Source organism: Sceloporus undulatus, chromosome 2 (genome assembly GCF_019175285.1).
Source record: "Sceloporus undulatus isolate JIND9_A2432 ecotype Alabama chromosome 2, SceUnd_v1.1, whole genome shotgun sequence".
Taxonomy (NCBI): domain Eukaryota; kingdom Metazoa; phylum Chordata; class Lepidosauria; order Squamata; family Phrynosomatidae; genus Sceloporus; species Sceloporus undulatus.
The window spans coordinates 6,772,557-6,789,053 of NC_056523.1; the positions used below are offsets into that span (position 1 = coordinate 6,772,557).

Genomic DNA, 16,497 nt, shown 5'->3' on the forward strand with positions numbered 1-16,497 from the left:
CTTTGCCTGTTGGCTGAAGGCCATCAAGGAAGGGGCCGTTCTGGCCCCCCTGGGAAAGAGGGCCATGGTCCAGGGGCAGCCACTGAGAAGGCCCTCTCCTGCATCCCCACCAACTGTGCTTGTGATGGCGGTGGGACAGAGAGAAGGGCCAGTTCATACAAGGAGATATGGTCTGCCAAATAGCATGGGCCTGAGCCATATAGGGCTTTGTAGGTCATCAACAGCACTTTGAATTGTGCCCGGAAACCAAGTGGCAGCCAGGGGAGCTGTTTCAACAGGAGCATTGTGTGGTCTCTATCTCCTGCCCTGTTAGCAGCCTGGCTGCAGCTCTTTGCACCAGCTAAAGTCTCTAAACACTCTTCAAAGGCAGCCCCAAGTAGAGCACATTACAGTAGTCCAAACAGGAATGTAACCAAGGCATGTACCACTGTAACTCAGTTTTCTTTAATGCCATCATGGGGACCTTCATGGAAACCCAATGGGGGGGGGAGGGACCTTGGGTGAGTCACATACTTTCAGCCCCAGAAATCCCTGTGATATTTTCTTCCTTGTACTTTCTTGTTACTCCTTCCAAAGATTTACTATTTTCTCATATCTTCTTAGTGTGCGTTATGCTTTATCTTATGCATCTGGAAAAGGAGAAATAAAAAAATAAGGTTGGTTTGTTTGTTTGTTTTTAAAAAGACTCCATGCCCCAATACTGGGGGAACTTTTTTTGGGCCACCAGCCTATAGAAAAAGGAAAGCTCCTAGCCCTCCAAAAAGGAGGGGGGAGGCTCCATCCTAAGCAGGGGCCCTTCCAGTTCTTCCAACCCAGGGGTCTCTAAAGTGTGCCTTGGTGGCGCAGTGGTTAAACGCCTGTCCTGCAGCCACTCACTCAAAACCATAAGGTTGCGAGTTCAATACCAGTCAGGGCTCAAGCTTGACTCAGGCGTGCATCCTCCTGAGGAGGTGGCTAAAATGAGGACCCAGATTGTTGGGGGCAATTAGCTTGCACTTTGTAAAACGCTTAGGGAATGCTTAAGTGCACTGATAAGTGTTTAAATGCACTGATAAGTGGTATAGAAATGCAGTTGCTATTGCTATTTAAGGGACTTTGGACTTCAGCTCCCAGAATCCCAAAGTCCAAAATCTCTTAAAGGGACCACTGTTCCTCCAACCCAAAAAAAGATCTGCAGCCGGTCTGGAGAAGGAAGGGTTAAGGGGGAGAGAAGCAGATTCCTAGAGGGGACAGAATGGGCTCCAGTCTCCCAGAGCAGCAGAGATGGCTAGAGAGGCCAGAAGGCCCCCAAGTGTTCCAGAGCAGGGAGGTCGTCTCGTCCTGGAAGGTTCCTGCAGGTCAGGGGCTGGGCCAGATAGCCCTTCTGGGCTCTATGGTTCTCAGGGGGCGCCAAGGGCTCCAGAGCAATAGAGGCGTCCTAAAGAGTTGCACAGCAGTAGGAGCCTCCTAGAGAGGCCAGAAGGAAGCCCCCCCAGTCCTCCAGAGCAGCAGAGTCCTCCTCCCTCTCTTTCTCCTCCTGAGCTCCAGGAAGAGAGAGGGGCAACCCTTGAGGAGGAGGAGGACCTAGAGGGTGAATGGGGGACCCTAATCACCCAGCAGCTCAGGGGGGGGGAAGGCCCCTCCACCTTGGGCCTCCCTTCCAGACTGAAGGCCAGGGAAGAGGAGGAAGGCTGGGGAGGGGGCACCGCTGTCTGAAATGAACCCAGCATTGAAGTCCAACAGGCTTCTCCAGATGGTTTTTAAAACTGTGAATGTTAAATGATGAATTCTGAACGTAGGTTGCTTTGAAACACGTGTCTCCTGTTTGTTCTTTTAAATTGGTGTGTGTTTTAATTGATGTTGTGTTCTTCACTGACACCTGTATGTTGAGGACACTGGGGAAAGAGGGAAGGAAGGAAGGAAGGAACCAGAGGGAATAATAATCATAATGATATACAATTATTGTATGTCTTTTATTTCTCCATGTGAATCAAAGTAAGGAACAATAACAAATGCTTTTTTAAAACATTAAAAGAAATCCTAACAGGCCTAAGGGAACAGCCTCTGGGTAAAAGTCAGCCTACTTTTGCTGACTGAAGTAGTAATTTCCCAGGAGCCCTGAGTATATGGGGCAGAATATATGGGAGAAAGCTATCCTGCAGGTCACCCCAAACATGTAGCTCTTTTAAAGGTAACAACTAAGGTTTTATATGTTACCCAGAAACAAACTAGCAACCAATGGAAGGAATTGCTCACTCCTAGATGCAGCAGCCTGCCAGCCATGCTTTGAACTAATTGAAGTTTCTGAAATCAGACTGCCATCTGCCAAGGCAGTGTCCCTGATAGAATGAGTGGGAACTGCCCTGAGACTTTCAAGAGCTGCTGAATGTGGAATGTAGGATAATATGATAAATGTGACGTAATTATAGTTTATATATTGTACAGTATAAAATATAATAGTGCGTGTAAAGAGTGTAAATGGATATGATTTTAACTTGCTTTTCTCTCTATTGATGCTTTTCAATCAGTTTATACTGGTTCTCAGCTGAAAGAACTTCTCAAACTGTCTTTCCTTCATAGAGTTGTCATAGGCAAGGAATATTCAGAGGTGGTTTTGCCAGTTCTTTCCTCTGAAATACAGCCAACAGCACCTAGGATTCATTGACAGCCTCCCATCCAAGTACTAACTAGAGCTGACCCTGTTTAGCTTGCAAGACCAGGCAGGACCTGGTACTTCTAGGGTACCAGGATAATGATTCCTAACACAATAATGTACATTTATAGTGCTCTAGGAATACCTGATAATACCAATAATAATGCAACAATATTTTGATTTTACAGGGTGTTGCAGCAGAGCATCTTAGGGATGTATTTGTCTCAAGACTTGGAGAAAGAATAACTTGGATTCTCTTTATGGCTTCATTGGTGTAAAAGAACAAAGATGGATGGAACAGATTTAGGTGGTCCTGAAGGAAGAAGAGGTCTTGATGGACTCAGTGCTGAAAGCATTGGGGAATTCTGGGAGAGGACAGTTCTGAAAAGGTTCCTGGGTGAGAACCTTGCCAGCACAGATATCCATTGCCAGTGGTTCAGGCAGTTCTCCTACAAAGAGGCTGAGGGGCCTCGAGAGGTTTGCAGCCGACTCCATCGTCTCTGCTGTCAGTGGCTGAAGCCAGAACGACACACAAAAAATGAGATCCTGGACCTGGTAATCTTGGAGCAGTTCTTGGCCATTCTGCCCCCAGAGATGGAGAAATGGGTTAGGGAATGTGGGGCCAAGACCTGTTCCCAGGCGGTGGCCCTGGCAGAGGGTTTCCTCCTGAGTCAGGCAGAGGCAGAGAAGGAGCAGAAAGAACTGCAGGTGAGTGTTTCCTCCTCATGCAAATGTGATGGCTCTGGGGCTTCCTTTTTGGAGTCCTCTGAGGACTGAAGGGGCAGAGGCCTCCTTAAGAGGTCCTTTAGAAATTGAGGGGCCCCAGGTTTGGTTTCAATGAGGAGGTAGTGTGGGGAGGATGAAGTGGAATCACAGTCTCTGATGGATTTTAAAAGTATGTGCCAAGTTTCCAAGAAAGTGCCAGGTTTTCCTGCTGGCACTGCCATACAACTAGACCTTTCCCTGTGGTTGCTCCATTGCCAGAATATGGCCTTGATGTATTCAGGAGCAGAATGGGCTTCCAGCCACTCTGGCAGGTGGCTCACTCTCCCTCTTTTTACCCTTGCTGAGTTTTTCCTTGCTGAGTTAATTCTTTTTGTTTTATTTTTATTCCAAAGCCAACATAATAGTTTAACAACAATAGTGTTGTGGCAACAGACTGTACAGATAGATATATGTATGCAGGTTCAATAGGTTCTTTGTTTTGTAATTCCTTATGTTACAATTCTTCCTTACATGTGTGATTTGCTGCTGTTAGCTCCTTGGAATTGTTTGTATTCCAGCATATACAATAAAGTTAGTGCAAATACAGTCGCCCCTCCTTTTTTGCAGGGGATCCATTCCACGCTCCCTCACAAAATTGGAGTTTTGCTTATATTCAAGCCCCATTGGCTTGAATATAGGCATGGACATGTACCACGGGCATGAGCCCCATTCATTTTCTCGCCATTTGTCCCTCACGTGTAAGTGTGGGATGTGAGTCTGAAAACCGCGAGAACAGAGGGAGGACTAATTTTTAAAAGTGACCTTTTGTATTCTATCTGTTGAGCTCTTATTTTATATGGCCCTTTTTCAAGTAGGTCTAATGAGTTGCTGACTTTTCCTGATTTGGTTGAGGGCAGATATCTCATACCACATAAGTCCAAGTCCCTTTCCCAAATAATGAGGCTCCTCCCTCCCTAACTGTCATCTTTCGGCCTCTGAGGGAGAGAGTAGGCTGGCCCAGTTCCATCAGGGGCTAGCCTGAAGAAGAAGAGCCCTCCCTCCGGTCCATCTGCCTTGGTTCAGGTCTCAGAGGGAGAGAAGAATTGCTGGACCTGATTCCCTCCCCCCCTCATCATTCCCTTCTCCTTTTGTGTCGTGTCTTTTAGATTGTAAGCCTGTGGGCAGGGAACTGTCTGTTATCCCCTCTATTGTAAACCGCTCGGATTCCCAGTGATTGGGCGGTATATAAATAAAACCTATTATTATTATTATTATTAATGTTGCTGTTTTCTCATCCTTCTTCAAATTCTATGTCTTGAACCCTCACTGCTGTTTCAGATGAAATATCTCCCGGGAAAAGTTCACTCTGAATTCCTTGTGGCAGAGGACATGCCATTGGATACAAGGCAGAGTCCCCAATGGAGAGAGATCAAGCAGGAGTGCGGTGGAGGGGTCCCCTTGCAAGGTAAGGATAAACACTGTCCAGAATCCTGTGGATCTCTTTGTTGTTGATGTGTGCCTTCTGGTTGTTTTCAACTTAGGTGATCCTAAGATGCACATATTGCAGGGTTTTCTTGGTAGAATTTGTTCACTGGGGCATGCCCTTGCCTTCCTCTGAGGCTGAGAGAGTATGACTTGCCAAAGGTCACCCAGAGGCCTTCCTTGGCCGAGCGGAGATTTGAATCCTGGTCTCCAAAGTCATAGTCCACTACTCCACGCTGGCTCTAATTTCCACAATAAAAGCCATTGAACTTGTAAAACATCTGAAGTAGAACATTCATATTTAGCATAAGATTGTGGAAGTGGAGTTGTGCATGTAGAGTAACAGGGCTTGCAGATGCATCTGTTGGTGTAGATTTGGTTACAAAAAAAAGTTGTCCTTCCACACAAGGTTCATTCATCTGTAGTACATTCAATGCATATCTCCACTTGCAGAGATTTATTTTACAGAAGCAACAAAAACAGCAAAGAACTCATCCAAGAGAGGACAAGGAGATGTGTTGAGTTTGTGTTGCTTGACTATCTAGCCAACAAATCTCAAGCTGACCTGACATAAACATAATACAGAATCTTTCCAAATAGCAACATTTGCTTTGATTGAGAGTTCCTGTATGGCAGAGGGTTGGAATAGATGGCCCTTGTGGTCTCTTCCAACTCTATGATTCTTTGTGAGGAAGGGAGAGAGAGAACGCTGGGCTTTTTATTTGTGGAACTAAAAAACTTTCAACATGTTGCACAGAATTTGGAAAGGTCTTGGTTGTCTTTAGTAACCTTTCCTGTTTCAGTGAATTTTTCTGTTAATATGATATTCCACAGCTTTATGTTCTTATTGATATCCAAACTTTGCTTCCTGAAACTCAAGGGCACTTTATCTTCACAACAACCATCCTGAGATGTAGGTCAGAATATGTGTGTGAGAGAGAAGCTGGTTGCATTCCCCTAGTTCATTAACCTCTGAATCAGTATTTGCTGTTGCTGTGTGTCTTCAAATAATTTCTTACTAATAAATATCCTAAAGTGACTCTGTGAGCCAACAATGTGTAGTGGTTTGAGCATTGGTTTGAACTCTGGAGACCAAGGTTTGAGACTCTTTGGCTACACATTTTACTGGCTTGTGTTACTCTCTGTCCTCCAGGTTCCACTATAGAATCAGTGGGACATTGTTGCCTGATGTGCTTGCAGTCTCACCATGCTTGCTGTTGTCCACGCAGTTGCACATTTGGTGCCAAACATTGCCATTTGAACCAAGGGTTGCACAGCACAACAATACTAATTTCCTCATGTGAAAGGTGACTTTATGCACCTCTGGCACAACAACAACCCCATGAGATACATCAGGCTGAGAAAGGGCAGGTGGCTCAGGGTTGCCCAGTGACTTTCAGGGTTCAGGGGAAGTTAGAACTGGATTTCCCCAAGCCCCAGTTCAACACCTGAATCACTAGACTCAAGTGTCCTCAGCATTTCATGGCTGGAAGAGTTATCGTGTTCCAGACTTCCAGCACAATAAAGATGTACCTCAATGAACAAGCTTGATGTTTTCTTGGACATTTGTTCCTTAACAGAAAATTTGACACCAGAGGCACAAATAATATTGGAAGACTAGGGTTTCTGAACCACAGAAAAAGAAGAGAAAATGAACATATTTTAGCACACTTTTTATCCAAAACTAACAGGATGTGCATGTGAAGTAAAACCACAAGGTCAGGGAAGCCTTGCATGCGTCAATAAAAAGGTTTTGAATCTTCTACAACCCCTTGGAAGGGCTTTTCAAATGCCTTTTTCTTTCACTAGCAGGTTCTTCTATTTTGGTGGCCAAATTCATAGGTCAGTGCTTTTTAAAAATGCTTGTCTGATCTTCCATTTTCTTTCTCAGCTCAGTAAGGAATTCTGGAGGTAGGCACACACAGTAGGTTCACCTAGAGTAAAATTCCATGGTTTTTCAGCATTAAGGTGTTGTTGCATAGAATAATAGAGTTGGAAGAGACCACAAGGGCCATCCAGTCCAACCCCCTGCCATGCAGGAATTCACAATCAAAACATCCCCGAGAGATGGCCATCCATCCTCTGTTTAAAGACCTCCAAAGAAGGAGACTCTAATACTCTCTGAGGGGAGTGTATTCCACTATCAAACAGATCATACTGTCAGGAAGTTCCTCCTAATGTTTAGGTGGAATCTTTTCCTGTAGCTTGCATCCATCACTCCGGGTCCTAGTCTAGCAGCGAAAAACAAGCTTCCTCCATCCTCAGTGTGACACCCCTTCAAATACTTAAACATGGCTATCATAGCACCCTTAGCCTTCTCTTCTCCAGGCTAAACATACCCAGCTCCGTAAGTCTTTCTTCATAAGGCATAGCTTCCAGACCCTTCACCATTTAGGTTGCCCTCCTCTGGATATGCTCCAACATGTCAACATCCTTTCTGAATTGTGGCGCCCAGAACTGGACATAGTATTCCAGGTGAGGCTTGACCAAAGTAGAATAGAGTGGCACTATTACCTCCCTTGATCTAGACATTATACTTCTATTAATACTGCCTAAAATCACATTGGCTTTTTTAGCTTTAGTTTATTCCAGTTGCAACCAGACACTGAAAACTCTGTATTTTTCAAGCCCTCTTTCACTGTCCTTCCAGTGCACATGTTGCTAAAATAGTTTTAGCTGTACAGAGGATGAAGAGGAAAAGGGAGGCAGGGTTGACATACAGTGTCCTTGTAAAAAGGAGCTTCTTTGTTAGAGACTTTGTTGGCTGAACTGTGCCTGTACTTCTTAGTGAGTCTTTGTTTAAGGCTGTAGCTGTAAATTTTGTGTATGTGACCAGATTCCCCCCATCTTGGTCTTTCCCACAGAGGCTAGAATGATGCTACCAACAAGGATTCAGTCATCTCTTCATCTTCTTTGTGGTGATACAGAACCAGATCAGGTATGGAGAAAGATTCCTGGAACAAGAGGCCTTGAGCAATCTGGGCTCCACTTTCCCAGATCACATCCCTCTCAGCACTGGGGGAGAATTTTGTTTCTGTTTGCTTTGGGATTTTTCAAAATGGTAATAATTGGCCATCATCTTCATCTTCTGAATGGAGAGAAGTTGAGATTTGAAAAAAAATGAATGTGAGATAACTATACTGGCCCCAGAGATTGGAGGACTTCCCTTTGAAATCTCTAGGTTTGAATGCCTCTGTATTCAGCCTTGTGATTCCTGAATTAGAGTTGCTCTTCTTTTTCCAAGATGTAATCTATCCCATACATGCTGTTTCATAGTACAACTTAAAATCTGGAAGACCAAACTCTCTTTTATCCTTCTGATCGATCATGACTTTATATTATATTTTGGGTGTGTGTGGGTGTGGTTTTTTATTATTATTATTTTTGCTTCTCCAAATAAATTTTGAGGTATCTTTCCAACACTGGTTAAACCATGTATTGGTTGTAATACTTGACATCATTTGAGAGAAAAATAGAATTTTTAGTAGAATGCTAAAGGATTCTGTCCAATAAGGACAGATTCAGCGATTTCCAACTTCCAGTTTATTTTTTGTTGTTCTCCATACTTTTAAGTAATTAATTTGGTATAAATGTTTATTACTGGATGTTAAATCAAATTCCAAGTAATTTACCTTACCTTTCTAACAATATCAACCCCAATTTTTTCTTTCAATTGATTTTTCTCTTTGTTATGAATACTTATTGTAATAAACTTATTTTTAACTTTATTAATTTTAAAACCTGCAGTTTGTCCAGATTTTCTAAACATGTCATTAAGAATTTCAGTCTTTGAAACTGGATCTCCTCCCTTCCTGCCAAAAAATGACATCAGCAAATGTTTTGACTTTGAATTCATCTTTGCTGAGTTTTACTCTCTATAAGTGATCTGTTTTCCTTATCACTCATAATAACACTTGCAGGGCCAAAATAAATACTAATTCCCCCCATTGCTGCTGCAGTGAAGGCAATAACTGTGGTAACTGCTTCTCAGTGTCTCTCCTTAGCTCTTCTTAACTTATAGGGGTCCATCTGTGTCACCAGCCCAGTTCCACTGTTTCTCCAAAACTAAGTGACAAGCAAGCCCCAACAAGGTTCTAAATGTTGAACTGCAGCAAAGGCAATCTTTGACGAAGCGTCATAAGACCCTGTTTCTCTCCTCTTGATCCAGAACGGATGTTCACAGCAACAGTTACCTTGATGTCAAGTAAGAGCGAGAACCTTTTTCTTCTTCTCCAGGCCCTGGTAACTTTTGAGGAATTGGTCGTGTCTTTCTCGACAGAGGAGTGGGCCTTGCTGGATCCTGAACAGAGAGCCCTGCATAAGCAGATCACAGTGGATATCCATGGGATTGTGACTTCTCTTGGTAAGGCTCTCTCTTTCCCTGATTATGTCTTTTGTTTTAAAATGCAATTATAATATTGGCACTAACAGCTATATTACTTGGAATATAGTCCTGATTCAGCTCAAATGGGAAAAGGATGAGCCTTCTATATGCAGATAACAGATGAGACCTGCGGGATTATGGGATCTCAGGATAAAGATTTCTTGTTTCCTTGTTGATGATAATTTCTATTCTGAACTGTGGTGGGAATGTGTTCTTCTGTAAGGCAAGAAGCTATCCTGATGGTAGCAGTGCTGCTAACATGGTCTCCTAAGAGCAGAGGTATGGCGAAAAGGGGCTGTGGGATGTGGCTGAAATCTACCTGACTTGCCTCCTCTTCCCAGTGAAATAGCACATAAGTGCTGCCACCAAGCCCTTCTGTGGATATTTAATACCTCTCAGGTTCTAGATAATGTAAGAGCTCAACACCCCCTCCCTTGATCCCTTATGACCATTGAAACAGAATAATACTTAGTTGGTTGCTGACAGTACTGGTCATGGAAATGCATCCTTCCATTCCAACTGCCACCACCCTAGTCTTAGAGGGAGAGAGGAGGCAGACACAGTTCCAACATGCCTAGCTGAGAGAGGTGAAGGGCCCTCCCTTTGTTCTAGCTGCCACCGCCCTGGCCTTGGAGGGACAGAAGAACTGGCAGAACCTGCTTAACTTGATCCCCTTCCCCACTGCCATTACCTTCTCCTTTTGAATCATGTCTTTTTTCGATTGTAAGCCTGAGGTCAGGGAATTGTCTAATGAACAATTTGTAAGCTGCTGTGAGAGCCTTTGTGGCAGAAGAGCTGGGTATAAATACTCTAAATGAATGAATGAACTTGTGGCCACAGCTTCCCCTTCACAATCCTTCAAGAAATCAAATAGGCATTTAGCATGCAAACTCCTTTTTTTAAAAAATGGGAAATTATATAGTAAAAGGTAACTAATTATAAGAAGCTTCAAAATTACCTTTCCCTGGTTGTGAAAAGAAAAATAAATAAAAACACACACACAGGTTTAACAGGTTGATTAAAAACAACAACCCACTGCTCTCCAACTCTTCTTGTTGCTAACCATGTTGTCCAACCCTTTTCCCAAACACCTCTAATCCACCTACGGTACTTAAACAATCTCTGGCTTCCTATAATCTTTTTCAGGATTTCTTCCCTTGCTCAGAGCAGAGCAGTTAGTCCCTGTTTTCACTGCAGATTTCTCTCTTTCCTTCTAACCCCCAGAAACCTCCCCTAGTTAACAGACCCCAAGTGAGAGTCGGAGTCAATCAGGACTCCCCATCTTCTCACCTTCCATTGACTGGCTAACAACACTCTGTGAATGTCAGAGCCAATCAGGTTTGTCCACTTCCATACCTCCAACTAGCCATCTTGAGCCATCTCCCCTGAGTTAGCCCTTTTATAACCTAGACCCAGAGGCTTTGCAGGGTCAGTATACACACACACACCAGCCATAAAAACCTCTAAGTCTTTTTGAAATCCTGAAGAGTGAACCATCTTCACCCCTCCAGGGCCAGATTGTTGTGGTCAAATCATTTTCCAAATTGTGGCAATACTATCATGGGGATTTCTTGGCAGGTTTCTTCAGAAGCCATTTTTCATTAACATGCTCTGAGGCTGAATGTGGCTTGCCCGAGGCCACCCAGTGGGTTTAGATAGCCAAGCTGGGATTCAAATCTTGGTCTCCAAAGTCACAGTCCAACACTCAAATACCTATACTACACTTCTTCTCTAGCACTGCCTTATCTCCCCATGCAGATGTTTATGCCAAGCATTGCTTTAGCATGGGGACATAAACTTAACTTAGCTCCATGCATCACCACCACCACCATCATCTAGCAACATTGAAGAACACACATCAGGGACTGGCTGCCACTGTGCAACTGCAGTGCATAATGTATATGGAACTCCACTTCTGTCTCTGCCAATAGAATATGTCTGGTGTTCTGTGGTGAATCATTCTCTCCTACAAGTATCTGGTGACTTACTCAGGAGCCTTTTGGGTGTCATGAAAGGACAGCAAATTTTTAATTCTATTTATTCTTTTTCTGTTTGTGAAATGGACTGCCTGAGAGGTTGTTGGACTCACTTTCTTTGGAGGTCTTTAAACAGAAGTTGGAAGGGCATCTTTCAAGATTGCTTTAGCTTTGTATTCTTGCAGGGCAAGGGATTGGAATACAGTCGGCATGTATTTGACCAACCACAGCTTGACAATATTGAAAAAAATATATAAATTCCAAAAAGCAAACCTTAATTTTGTCATTTTATATAAGGGACACAATTTTACTATGACATTGTATTTAAGGAGACTTGAGTATTCGCACATTTTGAATCCACAGGTTTAAACAAACCTCAGTGGGAGTCGAAGGCTTTCATGGCCAGCATTCATAGTTTTTTGTGAGTTTTCCGGGCTGTGTGGCCATATTCTAGAAGAGTGTATTCCTGACATTTCACCAGCATCTGTGGCTGGCACCTTCAGAGAATGCTTGCCTGGAAAGAAGTTGGGTGTGTGTGTGTGTGTGTATTATACTGTGTGACTCCTTTCCAGGCAAGCATTCTCTGAAGGTGCCAGCCACAGATGCTGGCGAAACGTCAGGAATACACTCTTCTAGAACATGGCCACATAGCCCGAAAAACCTACAAAAAATTAAACCTCAGCGGATTCAAAGGGTCCATTGTAGATGGCCTTTGTGGTCCCTACCAACTCTAAAAAAAAGAGAAAAGGTTTCCTGTAAATTTTTTTTTAAAAAACAGAGGTTCCTTGTCATAAAAAAAAGGGAAGCACAATTGCACACACACAGAGAAACACACAGACTCACCCATATAGCTTGCCATGTACTCCTTTTTATAAGGGCTGTCACTTATTTGAGGGTGGCAAAGTTTGTCCCTTTAAAGATTTGGTAGATGTTCCTTTTTGAAAGGACTGTCCTGTTTGAAGATTGCAAAGCATTTCCTTTTCTATAGAAAAAGACTATGCCAAAAATGCCTGTATTTTGAGGCATCATATAGACAGAACTGTGTGTATCATATAATTTATGAATTTGAACAATATGTTAAAATTTATAGAGGAACATCAGGCTAATTTAGCTGTAATAAGTCCTTTCACTTGGTGTTCTGGTAGAACATAAACTTGCTATTAACTGCTTCCTGATTGGCTTCAATTTCCATTGACCCTTATTATTTTTAAAACCTAGTAACAAAACCAGGCAGGGCAGGGCAGGGCTGTGTATGGCACAGAGAACTCATGTTTTCCCCTCCTGCCTTAGATGCTCCATGCAGTCCCAGAGGATCCTTCTTTACTGAGCTCTGGAAGGAAGCTCCACTCCCTCAGACTGTTCTACTAATGCCTCTGTTCTCTCAAAGAAATTCCAGGCAGCCAGGTTCTTGTTCCCAAGGTCTCATCTTCAGACATACTGAGTTCCCTTGGCCTGTCATTCTTATAACATAATGCAATATATATAAAACAACACAAAAGCTAAAAAGTATTAAACCACCCAATCAAAACCCTATGTTTAAGACAGTAAGATAAAAAGAATAAAAGGAATAAAACTCTTTGTAATACATACTGTATAATAAAAAAGAGCATACCTAATTGACTATTCCTCTACCTTGGTCAGTTAAGGCTGAAGACCTGTTTAAACAGGAAGGCCTTTGCCCACTCGCGAAAAGACACCAGAGAAGGGGCAAAGTGAAACTCTTGGGAGCCACCACTGAGAAGGCTCTCTCCATTGTCTTCACTAGAAAAGCCTGGGAAAGTAGTGAGGTGGAGAAAGCCCTTTCTGAAAACTGAGGCAGGCTCTTGTGGTCTAGACCAAAACTGTAAGACGGGGAATAGTATCTCTTTTGTTCTGAGGATGCCTTTGTCTTTAATATTTTAGTCTTTAATACCTCTTCCATACCCTTAAATTGTTTTCAACACAAATTTACAAATACTTTATTTTCTGTTTGTTTTCTTTGCAGGAGAAAACTGGAGGAAAACACACATATGTGCTAAGTATGGGAAGTGTTCTAGGCAACACTTGGAACTTACCAGCCACCAGCAAGCCCAACATTCAGAACAGGAATGTTATCTTGGAGAGAACCCCTGTAAATGCAATATATCTGGGAAATGTGTTCCACAAAATATGGCACTTGTGCCTTACCAGAGGCTCCATGCTGAAAAAACGCCCATTAGATGTGATGGTTCTATGAAAGGGTTTGATTATAAACTGTACAGTTTGAATCACCAAGAAGCCAACACTGTAAAGAAGCCATACAAATGTCAAAAATGTGGGAAATGCTTTGCTTACCATTCATTGCTAATGGCACATCTGAAAGTACACAGAGACCTTGTGAGCCACTGGAAAATCCACACAGGAGAGAAACGGTACAAATGCCAGGAGTGTGGTAAAAGTTTTGCTCAAAAGGCATGCCTTGTGAATCATCAGAGGGTGCATACAGGAGAGAAACCATACAAATGTCAGGAGTGTGGCAAATGTTTTGCTCAAAAGGCAAACCTTGTGATTCATCATAGAGTGCATACAGGAGAGAAGCCGTACAAATGTCAGGAGTGTGGAAAATGCTTTCCTCATAGTTCAAATCTTCTAAACCATCAGAGAACCCACACAGGAGAAAAACCCTACAAATGTCAGGATTGTGGGAAAGGTTTTTCTTATAAGGGTGACCTTGTGAAGCACCAGCGAGTCCACAGTGGACAGAAACCATACAAATGCCAGGAGTGTGAGAAATGTTTTGCTCAAAAAACAGCCCTTGTGAAGCACCAGCGAGTACACAGTGGTGGAGAAAAACCATACAAATGCCAGGAGTGTGGCAAATGTTATGTTGAGAAAGGAGGCCTTGTCAAGCACCAAAGACTCCATACAGGAGAGAAGCCATACAAATGCCAGGAGTGTGGGGAATGTTTCCGTCAGAGTTCATCCCTTCTAGGCCATCAGAGAGTGCACACAGGAGAGAATCCCTACAAATGCCAAGAGTGTGAAAAATGTTTTGCTTGGAAAAGAGATCTTGTGATTCATCAGCGGGTGCATACAGGAGAGAAGCCATACAAATGCCTGGAATGTGGGAAATGTTTTGTTTCCAAACCACAACTTGTGAAACACCACAGAGTCCACATAGGCGAGAAACCTTATAAATGCCAGGAGTGTGGAAAATGTTTTGTTCACAGTTCACAACTTGTGCGGCATCAGAGCAGCCACACAGGAAACAAACCAAACAAATGCCAGGAGTGTGGGAAATGTTTTGTTCAAAAAGGTAGCCTTTTGAGGCATCAGAGTGTCCACATTGGTGAGAAACCATACAAATGCTCAGTGTGTGGAAAATGTTTTTCCCGAAGTTCATATCTTTTGAAACACAAGAGAGTCCACACAGGAGAAACACCATATAAATGCCAAGATTGTGGGAAATGTTTTGCTCAAAACTCAGGTCTTCTCAGCCACCAGAGAACCCACACAGGAGAGAAACCATACAAATGCCAAGAGTGTGGGAAATGTTTTGCTCAGAAAACAGGTCTTCTCAGCCATCAGAGAATTCACACAGGAGAGAAACCGTACAAATGCCAGGAGTGTGGGAAATGTTTTGCTCAGAATTCAGGCCTTCTCACCCATCAGATTACCCACACAGGAAAGAAACCATACAAATGCCAGGAGTGTGGGAAATGTTTTGCTCTGAAAGCAGGCCTTGTGAAGCACCAGAGAATCCATACTGGAGAGAAACCATACAAATGCCAGGAGTGTGATAAATGTTTTGTTTCGAGATCAGAACTTGTGAAACACCAAAGAGTCCACACAGGAGAGAAACCCTACAAATGTCAGCAGTGTGGCAAATGTCTAGCTCGCAAGGATTACCTTGTGACCCACGAGCGAATCCATACAGGAGAGAAACCATACAAATGCCAGGAGTGTGAAAGATCTTTTGTTTCTAAGTCAGAACTTGTGAAACACCAGAGAATCCACATGTGAGAGAAACCATTCAAATGCCAGGAATGTGGCATTTCACTGTCAACTATTTCAGTGGGATAATAATAATAAACATTAAAGAATAATAATTCCACCAAAGTGAACTCAGAGAAAGCCCAACTGTGTTTCAAGAAAATGGAAATGCAGATTCCCATCCAAGGATGCTTTGTGCCCAAACATTTAGGGGTGGGTGCGGTGGAAATGCCATAAGAAAAATTGAAGAGGTATTTAGGGGAGACGGGATTAAATTTAAACAAAAAATACTGTTAAGGGAAACCAAGGAAGGAAAGAGCTGCAACCACTGTCTTCATATAAACTTAGCAAAGAGTTCAAATAAACTCTTAGATGTGAAGTTGAAGGCTTTCATGGCCAGCATCCATAGTTTTTTGTGGGTTTTTCGGGCTATGTAGCCATGTTCCAGAAGAATTTCTTCCTGATGGTTCGCCAGCATCTGCAAGGAGGAGCAACTAGAGGGAGACTGGAGGAGGGGGAGGGAGCCCCCATCACTCACCCAGGCCACCCCCAGGGGGGAGGGAGGGGGAGGAAGGACCCCCAGGGAGAGGGAGGGGGAACCCCCATTTCCAGCCCGGCCATCCACATGCAGGGAGGGGGGGAGGGAGGAACGGGGGGGGTCACTGGAGGAGGGGGGAAGGAAAGTGGACAATCCCCATGCAGCAGGGAGGGGGAGGAGAAGGTCCCTGAGGAGGATGAGAGGCCCTTCCCCCATCATATAACCAGGCTACCCCCAGGCAGCAGGGGGAGGGAGGAGGAGGAGGAGGAGAAGGGACACCCAGGGAAGGGGAGGGGGAACCCCCATCGCCCAGCAGCTTGGGTGGGGTTCCCTGTCACTGTTCTCAGTCTCCCCCTTGACTGCAGACTGGACATGGGAGAAGAGGGGGCAGCATGGAGGACTTCCTTGTAATGGGATACACACACACATATTTGATAAGAGGCCACAAGCCCTTGTGACGCCCCCTGTCATTCTCCCTGCTTCCCAATTCCTCCCAGGAAAGCTGACCAGATGATACTTGTATTTATTATTATTATTATTATTATTATTATTATTATTTGTTTATATAGCATCTTTTATTTACATGTCACTTTACAGACATCATCAATTCAATACTAAAACCTGTCAACCTAAGAATCTTGAAAGTATAAAACGATACAATAGTTAAGCAAATTATACAATTAGAATACAAAACAAAATAGAGGGTTTTTTTATAATTTATTTAAAATTCATTTATATTCCGCCCTTCTGTGTAACACAACCGGGATGACTTACATGTTAAAATAATCAATCCTGAATCCCAATCTAGTTTTTATAGGTTGCAACAGAT

General features: G+C 43.3%; 1 protein-coding gene across 1 annotated transcript in view; it reads left to right on the forward strand.

The window, feature by feature from the left end:
• Positions 1-15,509, forward strand: part of LOC121923424 (paternally-expressed gene 3 protein-like) — a 40,967-nt gene extending 25,458 nt beyond the window's left edge. Inside the window, 5 exon segments of the mRNA XM_042453837.1 lie at positions 2,879-3,340; positions 4,676-4,802; positions 7,684-7,757; positions 9,056-9,182; positions 13,164-15,509. Of these exon segments, the coding sequence (XP_042309771.1) occupies positions 2,879-3,340; positions 4,676-4,802; positions 7,684-7,757; positions 9,056-9,182; positions 13,164-15,220 (2,847 nt within the window). The 3' untranslated portion in view covers positions 15,221-15,509.
• Positions 15,510-16,497: the final 988 nt, after the last annotated feature.